This window comes from Oncorhynchus keta, chromosome 6 (genome assembly GCF_023373465.1).
Source record: "Oncorhynchus keta strain PuntledgeMale-10-30-2019 chromosome 6, Oket_V2, whole genome shotgun sequence".
Lineage (NCBI taxonomy): Eukaryota > Metazoa > Chordata > Actinopteri > Salmoniformes > Salmonidae > Oncorhynchus > Oncorhynchus keta.
Genome location: NC_068426.1, coordinates 6,488,592 through 6,508,211, shown reverse-complemented (window position 1 = coordinate 6,508,211; position 19,620 = coordinate 6,488,592). Strand labels below are relative to the sequence as shown.

The following is a 19,620-nucleotide window of genomic DNA, read 5'->3' as shown; positions in this document are numbered from 1 at the left end:
GAGGAGAGGAGAGGAGTAGAGCAGGGAGAGGAGAGGAGGGGAGGGGAGTAGAGCAGGAGAGGAGAGGAGAGGAGAGGAGAGGATTACAGCAGAAGAGGAGAGGAGAGGAGAGGAGAGGAGAGGAGAGGAGAGGAGAGGGGAGAGGAGAGGAGAGGAGGGGAGTAGAGCAGGAGAAGAGGGGAGGGGAGGGAGGGGAGTAGAGCAGGAGAGGAGAGGAGGGGAGGGAGTAGAGCAGGAGAGGAGAGGGAGAGAGAGGAGAGGAGGGGAGTAGAGCAGGAGAGGAGAGGAGAGGAAGGGAGGGAGGGGAGTAGAGCAGGAGAGGAGAGGAGGGGAGGGAGTAGAGCAGGAGAGGAGAGGAGAGGAGAGGAGGGGAGAGGAGAGGAGAGGAGGAGGAGAGGGAGAGGAGAGGAGAGGAGAGGAGTAGAGCAGGATAGGAGGGGAGGGAGTAGAGCAGGAGAGGAGAGGGAGGGGAGTAGAGCAGGAGAGGAGAGGAGAGGAGGGGAGTAGAGCAGGAGAGGAGAGGAGAGGAGAGGAGAGGAGAGGAGAGAGAGAGGGAAAGGAGGGGAGGGAGTAGAGTAGAGTAGAGTAGAGTAGAGTAGAGCAGGAGAGGGAGAGGAGAGGAGAGGAGAGGGAGAGGAGAAGAGAGGAGGGGAGGGGAGTAGAGCAGGAGAGGAGAAGAGTGGAGTAGAGCAGGAGAGGAGAGGAGAGGAGGGGAGTAGAGCAGGAGAGGAGAGGACGGGAGAGGAGAGGAGAGGAGAGGAGAGGAGAGGAGAGGAGAGGAGGGGAGAGGGAGAGGAGAGGAGAGGAGAGGAGAGGAGAGGAGAGGAGAGGAGAGGAGGGGAGTAGAGCAGGAGAGGAGAGAGAGGAGAGGAGAGGAGAGGAGAGGAGAGGAGAGGAGAGGGAGGGAGAGGAGAGGAGAGGAGAGGAGAGGAGAAGAGGAGAGGAGAGGAGAGGAGAGGAGAGGAGAGGAGGGAGTAGAGCAGGAGAGGAGGGGAGAGGAGAGGAGAGGAGGGGGAGTAGAGCAGGAGAGGAGAGGAGGGGAGGGGAGTAGAGCAGGAGAGGGAGAGGAGAGGAGAGGAGTAGAGCAGGAGAGGAGAGGGAGGGGAGAGGAGAGGAGAGGAGGGGAGGGGAGAGGAGAGGAGAGGAGAGGAGAGGAGAGGAGTAGAGCAGGAGAGGAGAGGAGAGGAGAGGAGAGGAGAGGAGTAGAGCAGGAGAGGAGAGGAGGGGAGGGGAGTAGAGCAGGAGAGGAGAGGAGAGGAGAGGAGAGGAGAGGAGAGGAGAGGAGAGGAGAGGAGAGGAGAGGAGAGGAGAGGATTACAGCAGAAGAGGAGAGGAGAGGAGAGGAGAGGAGAGGAGAGGAGAGGAGAGGAGAGGAGGGGAGTAGAGCAGGAGAGGAGAAGAGGGGAGGGGAGGGAGGGGAGTAGAGCAGGAGAGGAGAGGAGGGGAGGGGAGTAGAGCAGGAGAGGAGAGGAGAGGAGAGGAGAGGAGGGGAGAGGACAGGAGAGGAGAGGAGAGGAGAGGAGAGGAGAGGAGAGGAGTAGAGCAGGAGAGGAGGGGAGGGGAGTAGAGCAGGAGAGGAGAGGAGAGGAGAGGAGGGGAGTAGAGCAGGAGAGGAGAGGAGAGGAGAGGAGAGGAGAGGAGGGGAGTAGAGCAGGAGAGGAGAGGAGAGGAGGGGAGAGGACAGGAGAGGAGAGGAGAGGAGTAGAGCAGGAGAGGAGGGGAGGGGAGTAGAGCAGGAGAGGAGAGGAGAGGAGGGGAGTAGAGCAGGAGAGGAGAGGAGAGGAGAGGAGGGGAGGGAGGGGAGTAGAGCAGGAGAGGAGAGGAGGGGAGGGGAGTAGAGCAGGAGAGGAGAGGAGAGGAGAGGAGAGGAGAGGCGAGAGGGAGAGGAGAGGAGAGGAGAGGAGAGGAGAGGAGAGGAGTAGAGCAGGAGAGGAGGGGAGGGGAGTAGAGCAGGAGAGGAGAGGAGAGGAGAGGAGAGGAGAGGAGAGGAGTAGAGCAGGAGAGGAGAGGAGAGGAGAGGAGGGGAGAGAGCAGGAGAGGAGAGGAGAGGAGAGAGAGGAGAGGAGAGGAGAGGAGAGGAAAGGAGGGGGGAGTAGAGTAGAGTAGAGCAGGAGAGGAGAGGAGAGGAGAGGAGAGGAGAGGAGAGGAGAGGAGAGGAGAGGAGAGGAGAGGAGAGGAGAAGAGGGGAGGGGAGTAGAGCAGGAGAGGGAGAGGACGGGAGAGGAGAGGAGAGGAGAGGAGGGGAGGGGAGGGGAGTAGAGCAGGAGAGGAGAGGAGAGGAGAGGAGAGGAGAGGAGAGGAGGGGAGAGGAGAGGAGAGAAGAGGAGAGGAGAGGAGAGGAGAGAAGAGGAGAGGAGGGGAGTAGAGCAGGAGAGGAGGGGAGAGGAGAGGAGAGGAGGGGGGGAGTAGAGCAGAGAGGAGAGGAGGGGAGGGGAGTAGAGCAGGAGAGGAGAGGGAGAGGAGAGGAGTAGAGCAGGAGAGGAGAGGAGAGGAGAGGAGAGGAGGGGGGAGAGGAGAGGAGGGGAGGGGAGCAGAGCAGGAGAGGAGGAGAGGAGGGGAGTAGAGCAGGAGAGGAGAGGAGAGGAGAGGAGAGGAGAGGAGAGGAGTAGAGCAGGAGAGGAGGGGAGGGGAGTAGAGCAGGAGAGGAGAGGAGAGGAGAGGAGGGGAGAGGAGAGGAGAGGAGAGGAGAGAGCAGGAGAGGAGGGGAGGGGAGTAGAGCAGGAGAGGAGAGGAGAGGAGAGGAGAGGAGAGGAGAGGAGAGGAGAGGAGGGGAGTAGAGCAGGAGAGGAGAGGAGAGGAGAGGAGGGGAGTAGAGCAGGAGAGGAGAGGAGAGGAGAGGAGAGGAGAGGAGAGGAGAGGAAAGGAGGGGGAGTAGAGTAGAGTAGAGCAGGAGAGGAGAGGAGAGGAGAGGAGAGGAGAGGAGAGGAGAGGAGAGGAGAGGAGAGGAGAAGAGGGGAGGGAGTAGAGCAGGAGAGGAGAGGACGGGAGAGGAGAGGAGAGGAGAGGAGGGGAGGGGAGGGGAGTAGAGCAGGAGAGGAGAGGAGAGGAGAGGGAGAGGAGGGGAGAGGAGAGGAGAGGAGAGGAGAGAAGAGGAGAGGAGAGGAGAGGAGAGAAGAGGAGAGGAGGGGAGTAGAGCAGGAGAGGAGGGGAGAGGAGAGGAGAGGAGGGGGGAGTAGAGCAGGAGAGGAGAGGAGGGGAGGGGAGTAGAGCAGGAGAGGAGAGGAGAGGAGAGGAGAGAGCAGGAGAGGAGAGGGAGGGGAGAGGAGAGGAGGGAGGGAGTAGAGCAGGAGAGGAGAGGAGAGGAGGGGAGTAGAGCAGGAGAGGAGAGGAGAGGGAGAGGAGAGGAGAGGAGGGAGAGGGAGAGGAGAGGAGAGGAGAGGAGAGGATAGAGTAGAGCAGGAGAGGAGAGGAGGGGAGGGAGTAGAGCAGGAGAGGAGAGGAGAGGAGAGGAGGGGAGGGGAGAGTAGAGCAGGAGAGGAGAGGAGAGGAGAGGAGAGGCGAGGAGAGGAGAGGAGGGGAGGGGAGTAGGGGAGTAGAGCAGGAGAGGAGAAGAGGGAGTAGAGCAGGAGAGGAGAGGAGAGGAGGGGAGTAGAGCAGGAGAGGAGAGGACGGGAGAGGAGAGGAGAGGAGAGGAGAGGAGAGGAGAGGAGAGGAGAGGAGAGGAGAGGAGAGGAGAGGAGGGGAGAGGAGAGAGGAGGGGAGAGGAGGGGAGGGGAGGGGAGTAGAGCAGGGAGGAGAGGAGATTTAGAGGAGGGGAGAGGAGAGGAGAGGAGAGAAGGAGTAGAGCAGGAGAGGAGGGGTGAGGAGGAGAGGAGAGGGGGGAGTAGAGCAGGAGAGGAGAGGAGGGGAGAGGAGAGGAGAGGAGAGGAGAGGAGGGGAGAGGAGGGGAGAGGAGAGGAGAGGAGAGGAGAGGAGAGGAGAGGAGAGGAGGGGAGGGGAGAGAGCAGGAGAGGAGAGGAGGGGAGGGGAGTAGAGCAGGAGAGGAGAGGAGAGGAGAGGAGAGGAGAGGAGAGGAGAGGAGAGGAGAGGAGAGGAGAGGAGAGGAGAGGAGAGGAGGGGAGGGGAGGGGAGTAGAGCAGGAGAGGAGAGGACGGGAGAGGAGAGGGAGAGGAGAGGAGGGAGGGGAGGGGAGTAGAGCAGGAGAGGAGAGGAGAGGAGAGGAGAGGAGAGAGGGGAGGGGAGAGGAGAGGAGAGGAGAGGAGAGAAGAGGAGAGGAGAGGAGAGGAGAGAAGAGGAGAGGAGGGAGTAGAGCAGGAGAGGAGGGGAGAGGGAGAGGAGAGGAGGGGGAGTAGAGCAGGAGAGGAGAGGAGGGGAGGGGGAGTAGAGCAGGAGAGGAGAGGAGAGGAGAGGAGTAGAGCAGGAGAGGAGAGGAGAGGAGAGGAGGGAGAGGAGAGAGGGGAGGGAGTAGAGCAGGAGAGGAGAGGAGAGGAGGGAGTAGAGCAGGAGAGGAGAGGAGAGGAGAGGAGAGGAGAGGAGAGGAGAGGAGAGGAGAGGATAGGAGTAGAGCAGGAGAGGAGAGGAGGGGAGGGGAGTAGAGCAGGAGAGGAGAGGAGAGGAGAGGAGGGGAGGGGAGTAGAGTAGAGCAGGAGAGGAGAGGAGAGGAGAGAGGAGAGGAGAGGAGAGGAGGGGAGGGGAGGAGGGGAGAAGAGGAGGAGAGGAGAAGAGTGGAGTAGAGCAGGAGAGGAGAGGAGAGGAGGGGAGTAGAGCAGGAGAGGAGAGGACGGGAGAGGAGAGGAGAGGAGAGGAGAGGAGAGGAGAGGAGAGGAGAGGAGGGGAGAGGAGAGGAGGGGAGAGGAGGGGAGGGGAGGGGAGTAGAGCAGGAGAGGAGAGGAGAGTAGAGGAGAGGAGAGGAGAGGAGAGGAGAGAAGGGGAGTAGAGCAGGAGAGGAGGGGTGAGGAGAGGAGAGGGGGGAGTAGAGCAGGAGAGGAGAGGAGGGGAGAGGAGAGGAGAGGAGAGGAGAGGAGGGAGAGAGGAGGGGAGAGGAGAGGAGAGGAGAGGAGAGGAGAGGAGAGGAGAGGAGAGGAGGGGAGGGGAGTAGAGCAGGAGAGGAGAGGAGGGGAGGGGGTAGAGCAGGAGAGGAGAGGAGAGGAGAGGAGAGGGAGAGGAGAGGAGAGGGAGAGGAGGGGAGAGGGAGGGGAGGGGAGTAGAGCAGGAGAGGAGAGGAGAGGAGAGGAGAGGAGAGGAGAGGAGAGAGGAGAGGAGAGGAGAGGAGAGGAGAGGAGAGGAGTAGAGCAGGAGAGGAGAGGAGGGGAGGGGAGGGGAGAGAGCAGGAGAGGAGAGGAGAGGAGAGGAGAGGAGAGGAGAGGAGAGGAGAGGAGGGGAGTAGAGCAGGAGAGGAGGGGAAAGGAGGGGAGAGGAGAGGAGAGGAGGGGAGGGGAGTAGAGCAGGAGAGGAGAGGAAAGAGAGAGGGATGACAGGAATGCCAGATGAGAGAAGAGGAGAAGAGAAGCACTAAACGACACAGGTCACACGCTGATGGTGACAGACATGTGCAAACTCAAGTTTCAAGGATAGCTGCTGGAGAATTGGCAGGGACAGGCAGGTGCACTTGAAGAAAAAGGAGCGCTCTCTCACACTTTCAACACCTCAACGGATACAGTGTCCCCCCCCCCCGGGTTGATCAAATCATTGTTCACTGTCACCTACAGTTTGTTGAGAGTTAACAGTTTGAGAGCGTTGCACTTTTCTACAGACAAAAGGTTAGTAACAGGGCCACAAAGGGAAGATCAGCTGTAAACACGCTGAGTCACACACACACACACACACACACACTCTAAACCCTACTCACACTCAGCAGTGTGTGTGTGTGTGTGTGTGTGTGTGTGTGTGTGTGTGTGTGTGTGTGTGTGTGTGTGTGTGTGTGTGTGTGTGTGTGTGTGTGTGTGTGTGTGTGTGTGTGTGTGTGTGTGTGTAAACAAACAACACACACTTTCCTAAGACAGGAGGAGAAACTACCACAGACTGCATTATCAAGCAGGAGTGGGAGAAAGGCTGTGATGTCACTGGGAGTAACAAGTGGAAGGGGGAGGAGCAACAGTGACACCAAGCGACCCTATGAAAAAAAGCAGGAAGGGGGAGGGGGCATGGGTGGAGCTGACAGAGCACACAGAAGCCAGCAGCCAATCAGCACACTGTATGTGGAGACACAGGAAACAGAGGCAGAGGCAGGGAGGTTGTCGTGGCAACAGGTTATACCTTATCCAGTACATGGCCGGGTGCTGGTGGAAGTCCAACGACCCAGAGCGCTGCATGGAGAAGCTGTGGTCCAACTGCACAACAGGACAAAGAAACCAGTAACTTTTAAAACCAGTAGGACTTACAGAGAAACCAGTAACGCCTTTAAAACCAGTAGGACTTACAGAGAAACCAGTAACGCCTTTAAAACCAGTATGACTTACAGAGAAACCAGTAACGCCTTTAAAACCAGTAGGACTTACAGAGAAACCAGTAACGCCTTTAAAACCAGTAGGACTTACAGAGAAACCAGTAATGCCTTTAAAACCAGTAGGACTTATAGAGAAACCAGTAATGCCTTTAAAACCAGTAGGACTTACAGAGAAACCAGTAATGCCTTTAAAACCAGTAGGACTTACAGAGAAACCAGTAACGCTTTTAAAACCAGTAGGACTTACAGAGAAACCAGTAATCCCTTTAAAACCAGTAGGACTTACAGAGAAACCAGTAACGCCTTTATAACCAGTAAGACTTACAGAGAAACCAGTAATCCCTTTATAACCAGTAAGACTTACAGCTCAGTACAGTCAGCCTTAGAGCCAAAGACAAAGCCAATACAGTCTAATTCCCAGTAAAAAACGACTGGAAATAGCTTTGTATGTCTGCATTAGTCTGTTCGGGGCATACCGTGATGACTGACACTCCGGCGGTGGTGGCGTTAGATATAGGGCTGGTGTTGAAGTGTTTATTTATCTTCCCTGCTACGGACAGCTCCTGTTCATTCTCCGACACACCATCATCCTGCAGAGAGAGTGAAGAGAGGAGAGGAGAAAAAGGAATGGGAGGAGGAGGAGGAGGAGGAAGAGGAGAGAAGGAATGGGAGGAAGAGGAGGAGGAAAATGAGAAGAGGAATGTTAGGAGGAGGAGGAAGAAGAGGAGAGAAGGAATGGGAGGAAGAGGAGGAGGAAAATGAGAAAAGGAATGTTAGGAGGAGGAGGAGGAAGAGGAGAGAATGAATGGGAGGAAGGGGAGGAGGAAAAGGAGAGAAGGAATGGGAGGAGGAGAGAAGGAATTGGAGGAGGAGGAGGAAGAGGAGAGAAGGAATGGGAGGAGGAGGAGAGGAGAGGAGAGAAAGAATGGGAGGAGGAGGAGGAAAAGGAGAGAAGGAATGTTAGGAGGAGGAGGAGGAAAAGAAGAAAAGGAATGTTAGGAGGAGGAGGAGGACAGGAGAGAAGGAATGAGAGGAGGAGAGGAATGGAGAGGAGGAGGAGGAGGAGAGAAGGAATGGGAGGAGGAGAGGTGAGAAGGAATGAGAGGAGGAGAGGAATGGAGAGGAGGGGAGAGAAGGAATGAGAGGAGGAGAGAAGGAATGGGAGGAGGAGGAGAGGAGGGAAGGAATGAGAGGAGGAGAGGAATGGAGAGGAGGAGGAGGAGGAGGAGGAGGAGGAGGAGGAGGAGGAGGAGGAGAGAATGAGAGGAGGAGACGAATGGAGAGGAGGGGAGAGAAGGAATGGGAGGAGGAGGAGGAGGAAAAGGAGAAAAGGAATGTTAGGAGGAGGAGGAGGAGGAAAAGGAGAAAATGAATGTTAGGAGAGGAGGAGGACAGGAGAAAAGGAATGAGAGGAGGAGAGGAATGGAGAGGAGGAGGAGGAGGAGGAGAGAAGGAATGAGAGGATGAGAGGAATGGAGAGGAGGGGAGAGAAGGAATGAGAGGAGGAGAGGAATGGAGAGGAGGAGGAGGAGGAGGAGAGAAGGAATGAGAGGTGGAGAGGAATGGAGAGGAGGGGAGAGAAGGAATGAGAGGAGGAGAGGAATGGAGAGGAGGAGGAGAGAATGAATGGGAGGAGGAGAGGAATGGAGAGGAGGGGAGAGATGGAATGAGAGGAGGAGAGGAATGGAGAGGAGAGGAGAGAAGGAATGGGAGGAGTAAGAGAGGAGAGAAGGAATGAGAGGAGGAGAGGAATGGAGAGGAGGGGAGAGAAGGAATGAGAGGAGGAGAGGAATGGAGAGGAGGGGAGAGAAGGAATGAGAGGAGGAGAGGAATGGAGAGGAGGGGAGAGAAGAAATGAGAGGAGGAGAGGAATGGAGAGGAGGGGAGAGATGGAATGAGAGGAGGAGGAAGAGGAGAGATGGAATGAGAGGAGGAGAGGAATAGAGAGGAGGGGAGAGATGGAATGGGAGGAGGAGAGGAATGGAGAGGAGGGGAGAGATGGAATGAGAGGAGGAGAGGAATGGAGAGGAGGGGAGAGATGGAATGAGAGGAGTAGGAAGAGGAGAGATGGAATGAGAGGAGGAGAGGAATGGAGAGGAGGGGAGAGATGGAATGAGAGGAGGAGAGGAATGGAGAGGAGGGGAGAGATGGAATGAGAAGAGGAGAGGAATGGAGAGGAGGGGAGAGATGGAATGAGAGGAGGAGAGGAATGGAGAGGAGGGGAGAGATGGAATGAGAGGAGGAGAGGAATGGAGAGGAGGGGAGAGATGGAATGAGAGGAGGAGAGGGATGGAGAGGAGGGGAGAGATGGAATGAGAGGAGGAGAGGAATGGAGAGGAGGGGAGAGATGGAATGAGAGGAGGAGAGGAATGGAGAGGAGGGGAGAGATGGAATGAGAGGAGGAGAGGAATGGAGAGGAGGGGAGAGATGGAATGAGAGGAGGAGAGGAATGGAGAGGAGGGGAGAGATGGAATGAGAGGAGTAGGAAGAGGAGAGATGGAATGAGAGGAGATGAAAAGTGAAGGTCTGGTTTAGCAGGAGAATTCACTTCAAGCTGTATCCTATTTTCAAATAAAAATACCATTATACATATAAAGACAGTATATATGAGAGTCAGTGCAGGTCTACTGTTCTGTAGATGTAGAAGACAGTATATATGAGAGTCAGTGCAGGTCTACTGTTTTGTAGATGTAGAAGACAGTATATATGAGAGTCAGTGCAGGTCTACTGTTCTGTAGATGTAGAAGACAGTATATATGAGAGTCAGTGCAGGTCTACTGTTCTTTAGATGTAGAAGACAGTATATATGAGAGAAGACACTGAGAACAAAGAGGAAATTTAGCCTGTGATGTTCCATGTTATTTACTAAGGCAAAACCTAAAGTGTTCACATCTTGGGGTCCCCTGGGCCAGGATGGTGAAACACAGGTACAGTATGTGTAGGAGAGGAGAACTACTCACACTGACCCAGGGTGATAGGAGGAGAGGAGAGGGGAACTACTCACACTGACCCAGGGTGATAGGAGGAGAGGAGAGGAGAACTACTCACACTGACCCATGTTTATAGGAGTAGAGGAGAGGAGAACTACTCACACTGACCCAGGGTGATAGCAGTAGAGGAGAGGAGAACTACTCACACTGACCCAGGGTGATAGGAGGAGAGGAGAGGGGAACTACTCACACTGACCCAGGGTGATAGGAGTAGAGGAGAGGAGAACTACTCACACTGACCCAGGGTGATAGGAGTAGAGGAGAGGAGAACTACTCACACTGACCCAGGGTTATAGGAGGAGAGGAGAACTACTCACACTGACCCAGGGTGATAGGAGTAGAGGAGAGGGGAACTACTTACACTGACCCAGGGTGATAGGAGGAGAGGAGAGGGGAACTACTCACACTGACCCAGGGTGATAGGAGCAGAGGAGAGGGGAACTACTCACACTGACCCAGGGTGATAGGAGTAGAGGAGAGGAGAACTACTCACACTGACCCAGGGTGATAGGAGTAGAGGAGAGGAGAACTACTCACACTGACCCAGGGTTATAGGAGGAGAGGAGAACTACTCACACTGACCCAGGGTGATAGGAGTAGAGGAGAGGGGAACTACTCACACTGACCCAGGGTGATAGGAGCAGAGGAGAGGGGAACTACTCACACTGACCCAGGGTGATAGGAGTAGAGGAGAACTACTCACACTGACCCAGGGTGATAGGAGGAGAGGAGAGGGGAACTACTCACACTGACCCAGGGTGATAGGAGGAGAGGAGAGGGGAACTACTCACACTGACCCAGGGTTATAGGAGGAGAGGAGAGGAGAACTACTCACACTGACCCAGGGTGATAGGAGTAGAGGAGAACTACTCACACTGACCCAGGGTGATAGGAGGAGAGGAGAGGGGAACTACTCACACTGACCCAGGGTGATAGGAGGAGAGGAGAGGGGAACTACTCACACTGACCCAGGGTTATAGGAGGAGAGGAGAGGAGAACTACTCACACTGACCCAGGGTGATAGGAGGAGAGGAGAGGGGAACTACTCACACTGACCCAGGGTGATAGGAGTAGAGGAGAGGAGAACTACTCACACTGACCCAGGGTGATAGGAGTAGAGGAGAGGGGAACTACTTACACTGACCCAGGGTGATAGGAGGAGAGGAGAGGGGAACTACTCACACTGACCCAGGGTGATAGGAGCAGAGGAGAGGGGAACTACTCACACTGACCCAGGGTGATAGGAGCAGAGGAGAGGGGAACTACTCACACTGACCCAGGGTGATAGGAGTAGAGGAGAACTACTCACACTGACCCAGGGTGATAGGAGGAGAGGAGAGGGGAACTACTCACACTGACCCAGGGTGATAGGAGGAGAGGAGAGGGGAACTACTCACACTGACCCAGGGTTATAGGAGGAGAGGAGAGGAGAACTACTCACACTGACCCAGGGTGATAGGAGTAGAGGAGAACTACTCACACTGACCCAGGGTGATAGGAGTAGAGGAGAGGAGAACTACTCACACTGACCCAGGGTGATAGGAGGAGAGGAGAACTACTCACACTGACCCAGGGTGATAGGAGTAGAGGAGAACTACTCACACTGACCCAGGGTGATAGGAGTAGAGGAGAGGGGAACTACTCACACTGACCCAGGGTGATAGGAGTAGAGGAGAGGGGAACTACTCACACTGACCCAGGGTGATAGGAGTAGAGGAGAGGGGAACTACTCACACTGACCCAGGGTGATAGGAGGAGAGGAGAGGGGAACTACTCACACTGACCCAGGGTGATAGGAGGAGAGGAGAACTACTCACACTGACCCAGGGTTATAGGAGGAGAGGAGAACTACTCACACTGACCCAGGGTGATAGGAGTAGAGGAGAACTACTCACACTGACCCAGGGTGATAGGAGTAGAGGAGAGGAGAACTACTCACACTGACCCAGGGTTATAGGAGGAGAGGAGAACTACTCACACTGACCCAGGGTGATAGGAGTAGAGGAGAACTACTCACACTGACCCAGGGTTATAGGAGGAGAGGAGAGGGGAACTACTCACACTGACCCAGGGTGATAGGAGGAGAGGAGAACTACTCACACTGACCCAGGGTTATAGGAGGAGAGGAGAACTACTCACACTGACCCAGGGTGATAGGAGGAGAGGAGAACTACTCACACTGACCCAGGGTGATAGGAGTAGAGGAGAGGAGAACTACTCACACTGACCCAGGGTTATAGGAGTAGAGGAGAGGGGAACTACTCACACTGACCCAGGGTGATAGGAGGAGAGGAGAGGGGAACTACTCACACTGACCCAGGGTGATAGGAGGAGAGGAGAACTACTCACACTGACCCAGGGTGATAGGAGTAGAGGAGAGGGGAACTACTCACACTGACCCAGGGTTATAGGAGGAGAGGAGAACTACTCACACTGACCCAGGGTGATAGGAGGAGAGGAGAACTACTCACACTGACCCAGGGTGATAGGAGTAGAGGAGAGGAGAACTACTCACACTGACCCAGGGTTATAGGAGTAGAGGAGAGGGGAACTACTCACACTGACCCAGGGTTATAGGAGGAGAGGAGAGGGGAACTACTCACACTGACCCAGGGTGATAGGAGGAGAGGAGAACTACTCACACTGACCCAGGGTGATAGGAGGAGAGGAGAACTACTCACACTGACCCAGGGTGATAGGAGTAGAGGAGAACTACTCACACTGACCCAGGGTGATAGGAGGAGAGGAGAACTACTGACACTGACCCAGGGTGATAGGAGTAGAGGAGAACTACTCACACTGACCCAGGGTGATAGGAGTAGAGGAGAACTACTCACACTGACCCAGGGTGATAGGAGTAGAGGAGAACTACTCACACTGACCCAGGGTGATAGGAGGAGAGGAGAACTACTCACACTGACCCATGGTGATAGGAGTAGAGGAGAACTACTCACACTGACCCAGGGTGATAGGAGGAGAGGAGAACTACTCACACTGACCCAGGGTGATAGGAGGAGAGGAGAACTACTCACACTGACCCAGGGTGATAGGAGTAGAGGAGAGGAGAACTACTCACACTGACCCAGGGTGATAGGAGTAGAGGAGAGGAGAACTACTCACACTGACCCAGGGTGATAGGAGTAGAGGAGAGGAGAACTACTCACACTGACCCAGGGTGATAGGAGGAGAGGGGAACTACTCACACTGACCCAGGGTGATAGGAGGAGAGGAGAACTACTCACACTGACCCAGGGTGATAGGAGTAGAGGAGAGGAGAACTACTCACACTGACCCAGGGTGATAGGAGGAGAGGGGAACTACTCACACTCACCCAGGGTGATAGGAGGAGAGGAGAACTACTCACACTGACCCAGGGTGATAGGAGGAGAGGAGAACTACTCACACTGACCCAGGGTGATAGGAGGAGAGGAGAGGGGAACTACTCACACTGACCCAGGGTTATAGGAGTAGAGGAGAACTACTCACACTGACCCAGGGTGATAGGAGTAGAGGAGAGGGGAACTACTCACACTGACCCAGGGTTATAGGAGTAGAGGAGAACTACTCACACTGACCCAGGGTGATAGGAGGAGAGGAGAGGGGAACTACTCACACTGACCCAGGGTGAAAGGAGGAGAGGAGAACTACTCACACTGACCCAGGGTTATAGGAGTAGAGGAGAGGGGAACCACTCACACTGACCCAGGGTGATAGGAGTAGAGGAGAGGGGAACTACTCACACTGACCCAGGGTTATAGGAGGAGAGGAGAGGGGAACCACTCACACTGACCCAGGGTTATAGGAGGAGAGGAGAGGAGAACTACTCACACTGACCCAGGGTGATAGGAGTAGAGGAGAACTACTCACACTGACCCAGGGTGATAGGAGTAGAGGAGAACTACTCACACTGACCCAGGGTGATAGGAGGAGAGGAGAGGAGAACTACTCACACTGACCCAGGGTGATAGGAGGAGAGGAGAACTACTCACACTGACCCAGGGTGATAGGAGTAGAGGAGAGGAGAACTACTCACACTGACCCAGGGTGATAGGAGTAGAGGAGAGGAGAACTACTCACACTGACCCAGGGTGATAGGAGGAGAGGAGAACTACTCACACTGACCCAGGGTGATAGGAGGAGAGGAGAGGAGAACTACTCACACTGACCCAGGGTGATAGGAGTAGAGGAGAGGAGAACTACTCACACTGACCCAGGGTGATAGGAGGAGAGGAGAACTACTCACACTGACCCAGGTTTATAGGAGTAGAGGAGAGGAGAACTACTCACACTGACCCAGGGTGATAGGAGTAGAGGAGAACTACTCACACTGACCCAGGGTGATAGGAGGAGAGGAGAGGGGAACTACTCACACTGACCCAGGGTGATAGGAGTAGAGGAGAGGAGAACTACTCACACTGACCCAGGGTTATAGGAGGAGAGGAGAACTACTCACACTGACCCAGGGTGATAGGAGTAGAGGGGAACTACTCACACTGACCCAGGGTGATAGGAGGAGAGGAGAACTACTCACACTGACCCAGGGTGATAGGAGCAGAGGAGAGGGGAACTACTCACACTGACCCAGGGTGATAGGAGGAGAGGAGAACTACTCACACTGACCCAGGGTTATAGGAGTAGAGGAGAACTACTCACACTGACCCATGTTTATAGGAGTAGAGGAGAGGGGAACTACTCACACTGACCCAGGGTTATAGGAGGAGAGGAGAACTACTCACACTGACCCAGGGTGATAGGAGCAGAGGAGAACTACTCACACTGACCCAGGGTGATAGGAGTAGAGGAGAACTACTCACACTGACCCAGGGTGATAGGAGGAGAGGAGAACTACTCACACTGACCCAGGGTGATAGGAGGAGAGGAGAGGGGAACTACTCACACTGACCCAGGGTTATAGGAGTAGAGGAGAGGAGAACTACTCACACTGACCCAGGGTTATAGGAGGAGAGGAGAACTACTCACACTGACCCAGGGTTATAGGAGTAGAGGAGAACTACTCACACTGACCCATGTTTATAGGAGTAGAGGAGAACTACTCACACTGACCCAGGGTGATAGGAGGAGAGGAGAACTACTCACAATGACCCAGGGTTATAGGAGGAGAGGAGAACTACTCACACTGACCCATGTTTATAGGAGTAGAGGAGAACTACTCACACTGACCCAGGGTGATAGGAGGAGAGGAGAACTACTCACACTGACCCAGGGTGATAGGAGGAGAGGAGAACTACTCACACTGACCCAGGGTTATAGGAGTAGAGGAGAACTACTCACACTGACCCATGTTTATAGGAGTAGAGGAGAACTACTCACACTGACCCAGGGTGATAGGAGGAGAGGAGAACTACTCACACTGACCCAGGGTGATAGGAGTAGAGGAGAGGAGAACTACTCACACTGACCCAGGGTGATAGGAGGAGAGGAGAACTACTCACACTGACCCAGGGTGATAGGAGTAGAGGAGAACTACTCACACTGACCCATGTTTATAGGAGTAGAGGAGAACTACTCACACTGACCCAGGGTTATAGGAGGAGAGGAGAGGAGAACTACTCACACTGACCCAGGGTTATAGGAGTAGAGGAGAACTACTCACACTGACCCAGGGTTATAGGAGTAGAGGAGAGGAGAACTACTCACACTGACCCAGGGTGATAGGAGGAGAGGAGAACTACTCACACTGACCCAGGGTGATAGGAGGAGAGGAGAACTACTCACACTGACCCAGGGTGATAGGAGTAGAGGAGAGGAGAACTACTCACACTGACCCAGGGTTATAGGAGTAGAGGAGAGGAGAACTACTCACACTGACCCAGGGTGATAGGAGGAGAGGAGAGGAGAACTACTCACACTGACCCAGGGTTATAGGAGTAGAGGAGAGGGGAACTACTCACACTGACCCAGGGTTATAGGAGTAGAGGAGAGGAGAACTACTCACACTGACCCAGGGTGATAGGAGGAGAGGAGAGGAGAACTACTCACACTGACCCAGGGTTATAGGAGTAGAGGAGAGGAGAACTACTCACACTGACCCAGGGTTATAGGAGTAGAGGAGAGGGGAACTACTCACGCTGACCCAGGGTGATAGGAGTAGAGGAGAGGGGAACTACTCACACTGACCCAGGGTTATAGGAGTAGAGGAGAGGGGAACTACTCACACTGACCCAGGGTGATAGGAGGAGAGGAGAGGAGAACTACTCACACTGACCCATGTTTATAGGAGTAGAGGAGAACTACTCACACTGACCCAGGGTGATAGGAGGAGAGGAGAACTACTCACACTGACCCAGGGTGATAGGAGGAGAGGAGAACTACTCACACTGACCCAGGGTGATAGGAGTAGAGGAGAACTACTCACACTGACCCAGGGTTATAGGAGGAGAGGAGAGGAGAACTACTCACACTGACCCATGTTTATAGGAGTAGAGGAGAACTACTCACACTGACCCAGGGTGATAGGAGGAGAGGAGAACTACTCACACTGACCCAGGGTGATAGGAGTAGAGGAGAGGAGAACTACTCACACTGACCCAGGGTGATAGGAGGAGAGGAGAACTACTCACACTGACCCAGGGTGATAGGAGTAGAGGAGAACTACTCACACTGACCCAGGGTGATAGGAGTAGAGGAGAACTACTCACGCTGACCCAGGGTGATAGGAGGAGAGGAGAACTACTCACACTGACCCAGGGTGATAGGAGGAGAGGAGAACTACTCACACTGACCCAGGGTGATAGGAGGAGAGGAGAACTACTCACACTGACCCAGGGTGATAGGAGGAGAGGAGAGGAGAACTACTCACACTGACCCAGGGTGATAGGAGGAGAGGGGAACTATTCACACTGACCCAGGGTGATAGGAGTAGAGGAGAGGAGAACTACTCACACTGACCCAGGGTTATAGGAGGAGAGGAGAACTACTCACACTGACCCAGGGTGATAGGAGGAGAGGAGAGGAGAACTACTCACACTGACCCAGGGTGATAGGAGGAGAGGAGAACTACTCACGCTGACCCAGGGTGATAGGAGCAGAGGAGAGGGGAACTACTCACACTGACCCAGGGTGATAGGAGGAGAGGAGAGGGGAACTACTCACACTGACCCAGGGTGATAGGAGTAGAGGAGAACTACTCACACTGACCCAGGGTGATAGGAGGAGAGGAGAACTACTCACACTGACCCAGGGTGATAGGAGTAGAGGAGAACTACTCACGCTGACCCAGGGTGATAGGAGGAGAGGAGAACTACTCACACTGACCCAGGGTGATAGGAGGAGAGGAGAACTACTCACACTGACCCAGGGTGATAGGAGGAGAGGAGAACTACTCACACTGACCCAGGGTGATAGGAGGAGAGGAGAGGAGAACTACTCACACTGACCCAGGGTGATAGGAGGAGAGGGGAACTATTCACACTGACCCAGGGTGATAGGAGTAGAGGAGAGGAGAACTACTCACACTGACCCAGGGTTATAGGAGGAGAGGAGAGGGGAACAACTCACACTGACCCAGGGTTATAGGAGGAGAGGAGAGGAGAACTACTCACACTGACCCAGGGTTATAGGAGTAGAGGAGAACTACTCACACTGACCCAGGGTGATAGGAGGAGAGGAGAGGGGAACTACTCACACTGACCCAGGGTTATAGGAGGAGAGGAGAGGGGAACTACTCACACTGACCCAGGGTTATAGGAGTAGAGGAGAGGAGAACTACTCACACTGACCCAGGGTTATAGGAGGAGAGGGGAACTACTCACACTGACCCAGGGTTATAGGAGGAGAGGAGAACTACTCACACTGACCCAGGGTTATAGGAGGAGAGGAGAACTACTCACACTGACCCAGGGTTATAGGAGGAGAGGAGAACTACTCACACTGACCCAGGGTGATAGGAGGAGAGGAGAACTACTCACACTGACCCAGGGTTATAGGAGGAGAGGAGAGGGGAACTACTCACACTGACCCAGGGTGATAGGAGGAGAGGAGAGGGGAACTACTCACACTGACCCAGGGTTATAGGAGGAGAGGAGAACTACTCACACTGACCCAGGGTTATAGGAGGAGAGGAGAACTACTCACACTGACCCAGGGTTATAGGAGGAGAGGAGAACTACTCACACTGACCCAGGGTGATAGGAGGAGAGGAGAACTACTCACACTGACCCAGGGTTATAGGAGGAGAGGAGAGGGGAACTACTCACACTGACCCAGGGTGATAGGAGGAGAGGAGAGGGGAACTACTCACACTGACCCAGGGTTATAGGAGGAGAGGAGAACTACTCACACTGACCCAGGGTGATAGGAGTAGAGGAGAGGAGAACTACTCACACTGACCCAGGGTGATAGGAGGAGAGGAGAGGGGAACTACTCACACTGACCCAGGGTGATAGGAGTAGAGGAGAGGAGAACTACTCACACTGACCCAGGGTGATAGGAGTAGAGGAGAGGAGAACTACTCACACTGACCCAGGGTGATAGGAGGAGAGGAGAGGGGAACTACTCACACTGACCCAGGGTGATAGGAGTAGAGGAGAGGAGAACTACTCACACTGACCCAGGGTGATAGGAGTAGAGGAGAGGGGAACTACTCACACTGACCCAGGGTGATAGGAGTAGAGGAGAGGAGAACTACTCACACTGACCCAGGGTGATAGGAGGAGAGGAGAGGGGAACTACTCACACTGACCCAGGGTGATAGGAGTAGAGGAGAGGAGAACTACTCACACTGACCCAGGGTGATAGGAGGAGAGGAGAACTACTCACCCTGACCCAGGGTTATAGGAGTAGAGGAGAGGAGAACTACTCACACTGACCCAGGGTGATAGGAGGAGAGGAGAGGAGAACTACTCACACTGACCCAGGGTGATAGGAGGAGAGGAGAACTACTCACACTGACCCAGGGTGATAGGAGGAGAGGAGAGGAGAACTACTCACACTGACCCAGGGTGATAGGAGGAGAGGGGAACTACTCACACTGACCCAGGGTGATAGGAGTAGAGGAGAGGGGAACTACTCACACTGACCCAGGGTGATAGGAGGAGAGGAGAGGAGAACTACTCACATGGATCCATGGGTGGTCCAGAACCTGTTCTGCTGTGTATCTCTGATCCACCTCCACCTCCAGCATGGACCTGATCAGATCCTACACACAGCACAGAAGGGTTACACTCTCAATATTTCTACTGTGTGTGTGTGTGTGTGTGTGTGTGTGTGTGTGTGTGTGTGTGTGTGTGTGTGTGTGTGTGTGTGTGTGTGTGTGTGTGTGTGTGTGTGTGTGTGTGTGTGTGTGTGTGTGTGTGTGTGTGTGTGTGTGTCTGTGCGTGTGTGTACGTGTGTACGTGTGTGTGTGTGTGTGTGCGTGTGTGCGTGTGCGTGTGTGTGTGTGCGTGTGTGTGTGTAGTTGTGTGTGTGTCTGTGCGTGTGTGTCTGTGCATGTGTGTACGTGTGTGTACGTGTGTGTACGTGTGTGTGTGTATGTGTGTATGTGTGTGTGTGTGTGTGTGTGTGTGTGTGTGTGTGTGTGTGTGTGTGTGTGTGTGTGTGTGTGTGTGTGTGTGTGTGTGTGTGTGCGTGTGTGTGTGTTTGTGTGTGTGTGTGTGTGTGTGTGTGTGTGTGTGCACGTGTGTGTACGTGTGTACGTGTGTGTGTGTGTGTGTGTAACCTTGGCAGTCTCCGACACATTGTCCCAGTAGGGGAGAGGGAACTCCAGCTGTCCCATCAGGATCTGGTCAAATAACACTTCCTGGTCATCACTGCTCCTATATATACACACACACACACACACAAACACACACACACGTACACACGTACACACACACACGTACACACACACACACACACACACACACACACACACACACACACACACACACACACACACACACACACACACACACACACACACACACACACACACACGTACACACGTACACACACACAAAATATGTATTCTTAAAGCTAAACATGTTATGTGGACTAGGTTCTCTATGTATGCTGTGGTCATGATTTTAATCTTCATTTAGGACACACAAAAAGTGTGTTTTATTTGAAGGTATCTCAAGTTGAAAGACGCCTGTGTCTTGTCTCAGAGATTCAGTAATACTCCTTCCAACCACAAGAGGGAGGTATGGCACTAATAACACTCCCAACATGCATTCATCAAAATGTAAAACACCTAGCTTAGTTTGATGTCATATCAGATCGGAGCTGAATTGCGTATTAAACAAGAAC

The 19,620-nt window shown here is 54.2% G+C and overlaps 1 protein-coding gene across 1 annotated transcript in view; it reads right to left on the bottom strand.

Annotated features, from left to right (window-relative positions):
• Positions 1-19,620, bottom strand: part of dclk1a (doublecortin-like kinase 1a) — a 258,899-nt gene that overhangs the window by 3,900 nt on the left and 235,379 nt on the right. The window contains 4 exon segments of the mRNA XM_052521745.1: positions 6,196-6,269; positions 6,862-6,975; positions 18,452-18,532; positions 19,052-19,148. Of these exon segments, the coding sequence (XP_052377705.1) occupies positions 6,196-6,269; positions 6,862-6,975; positions 18,452-18,532; positions 19,052-19,148 (366 nt within the window).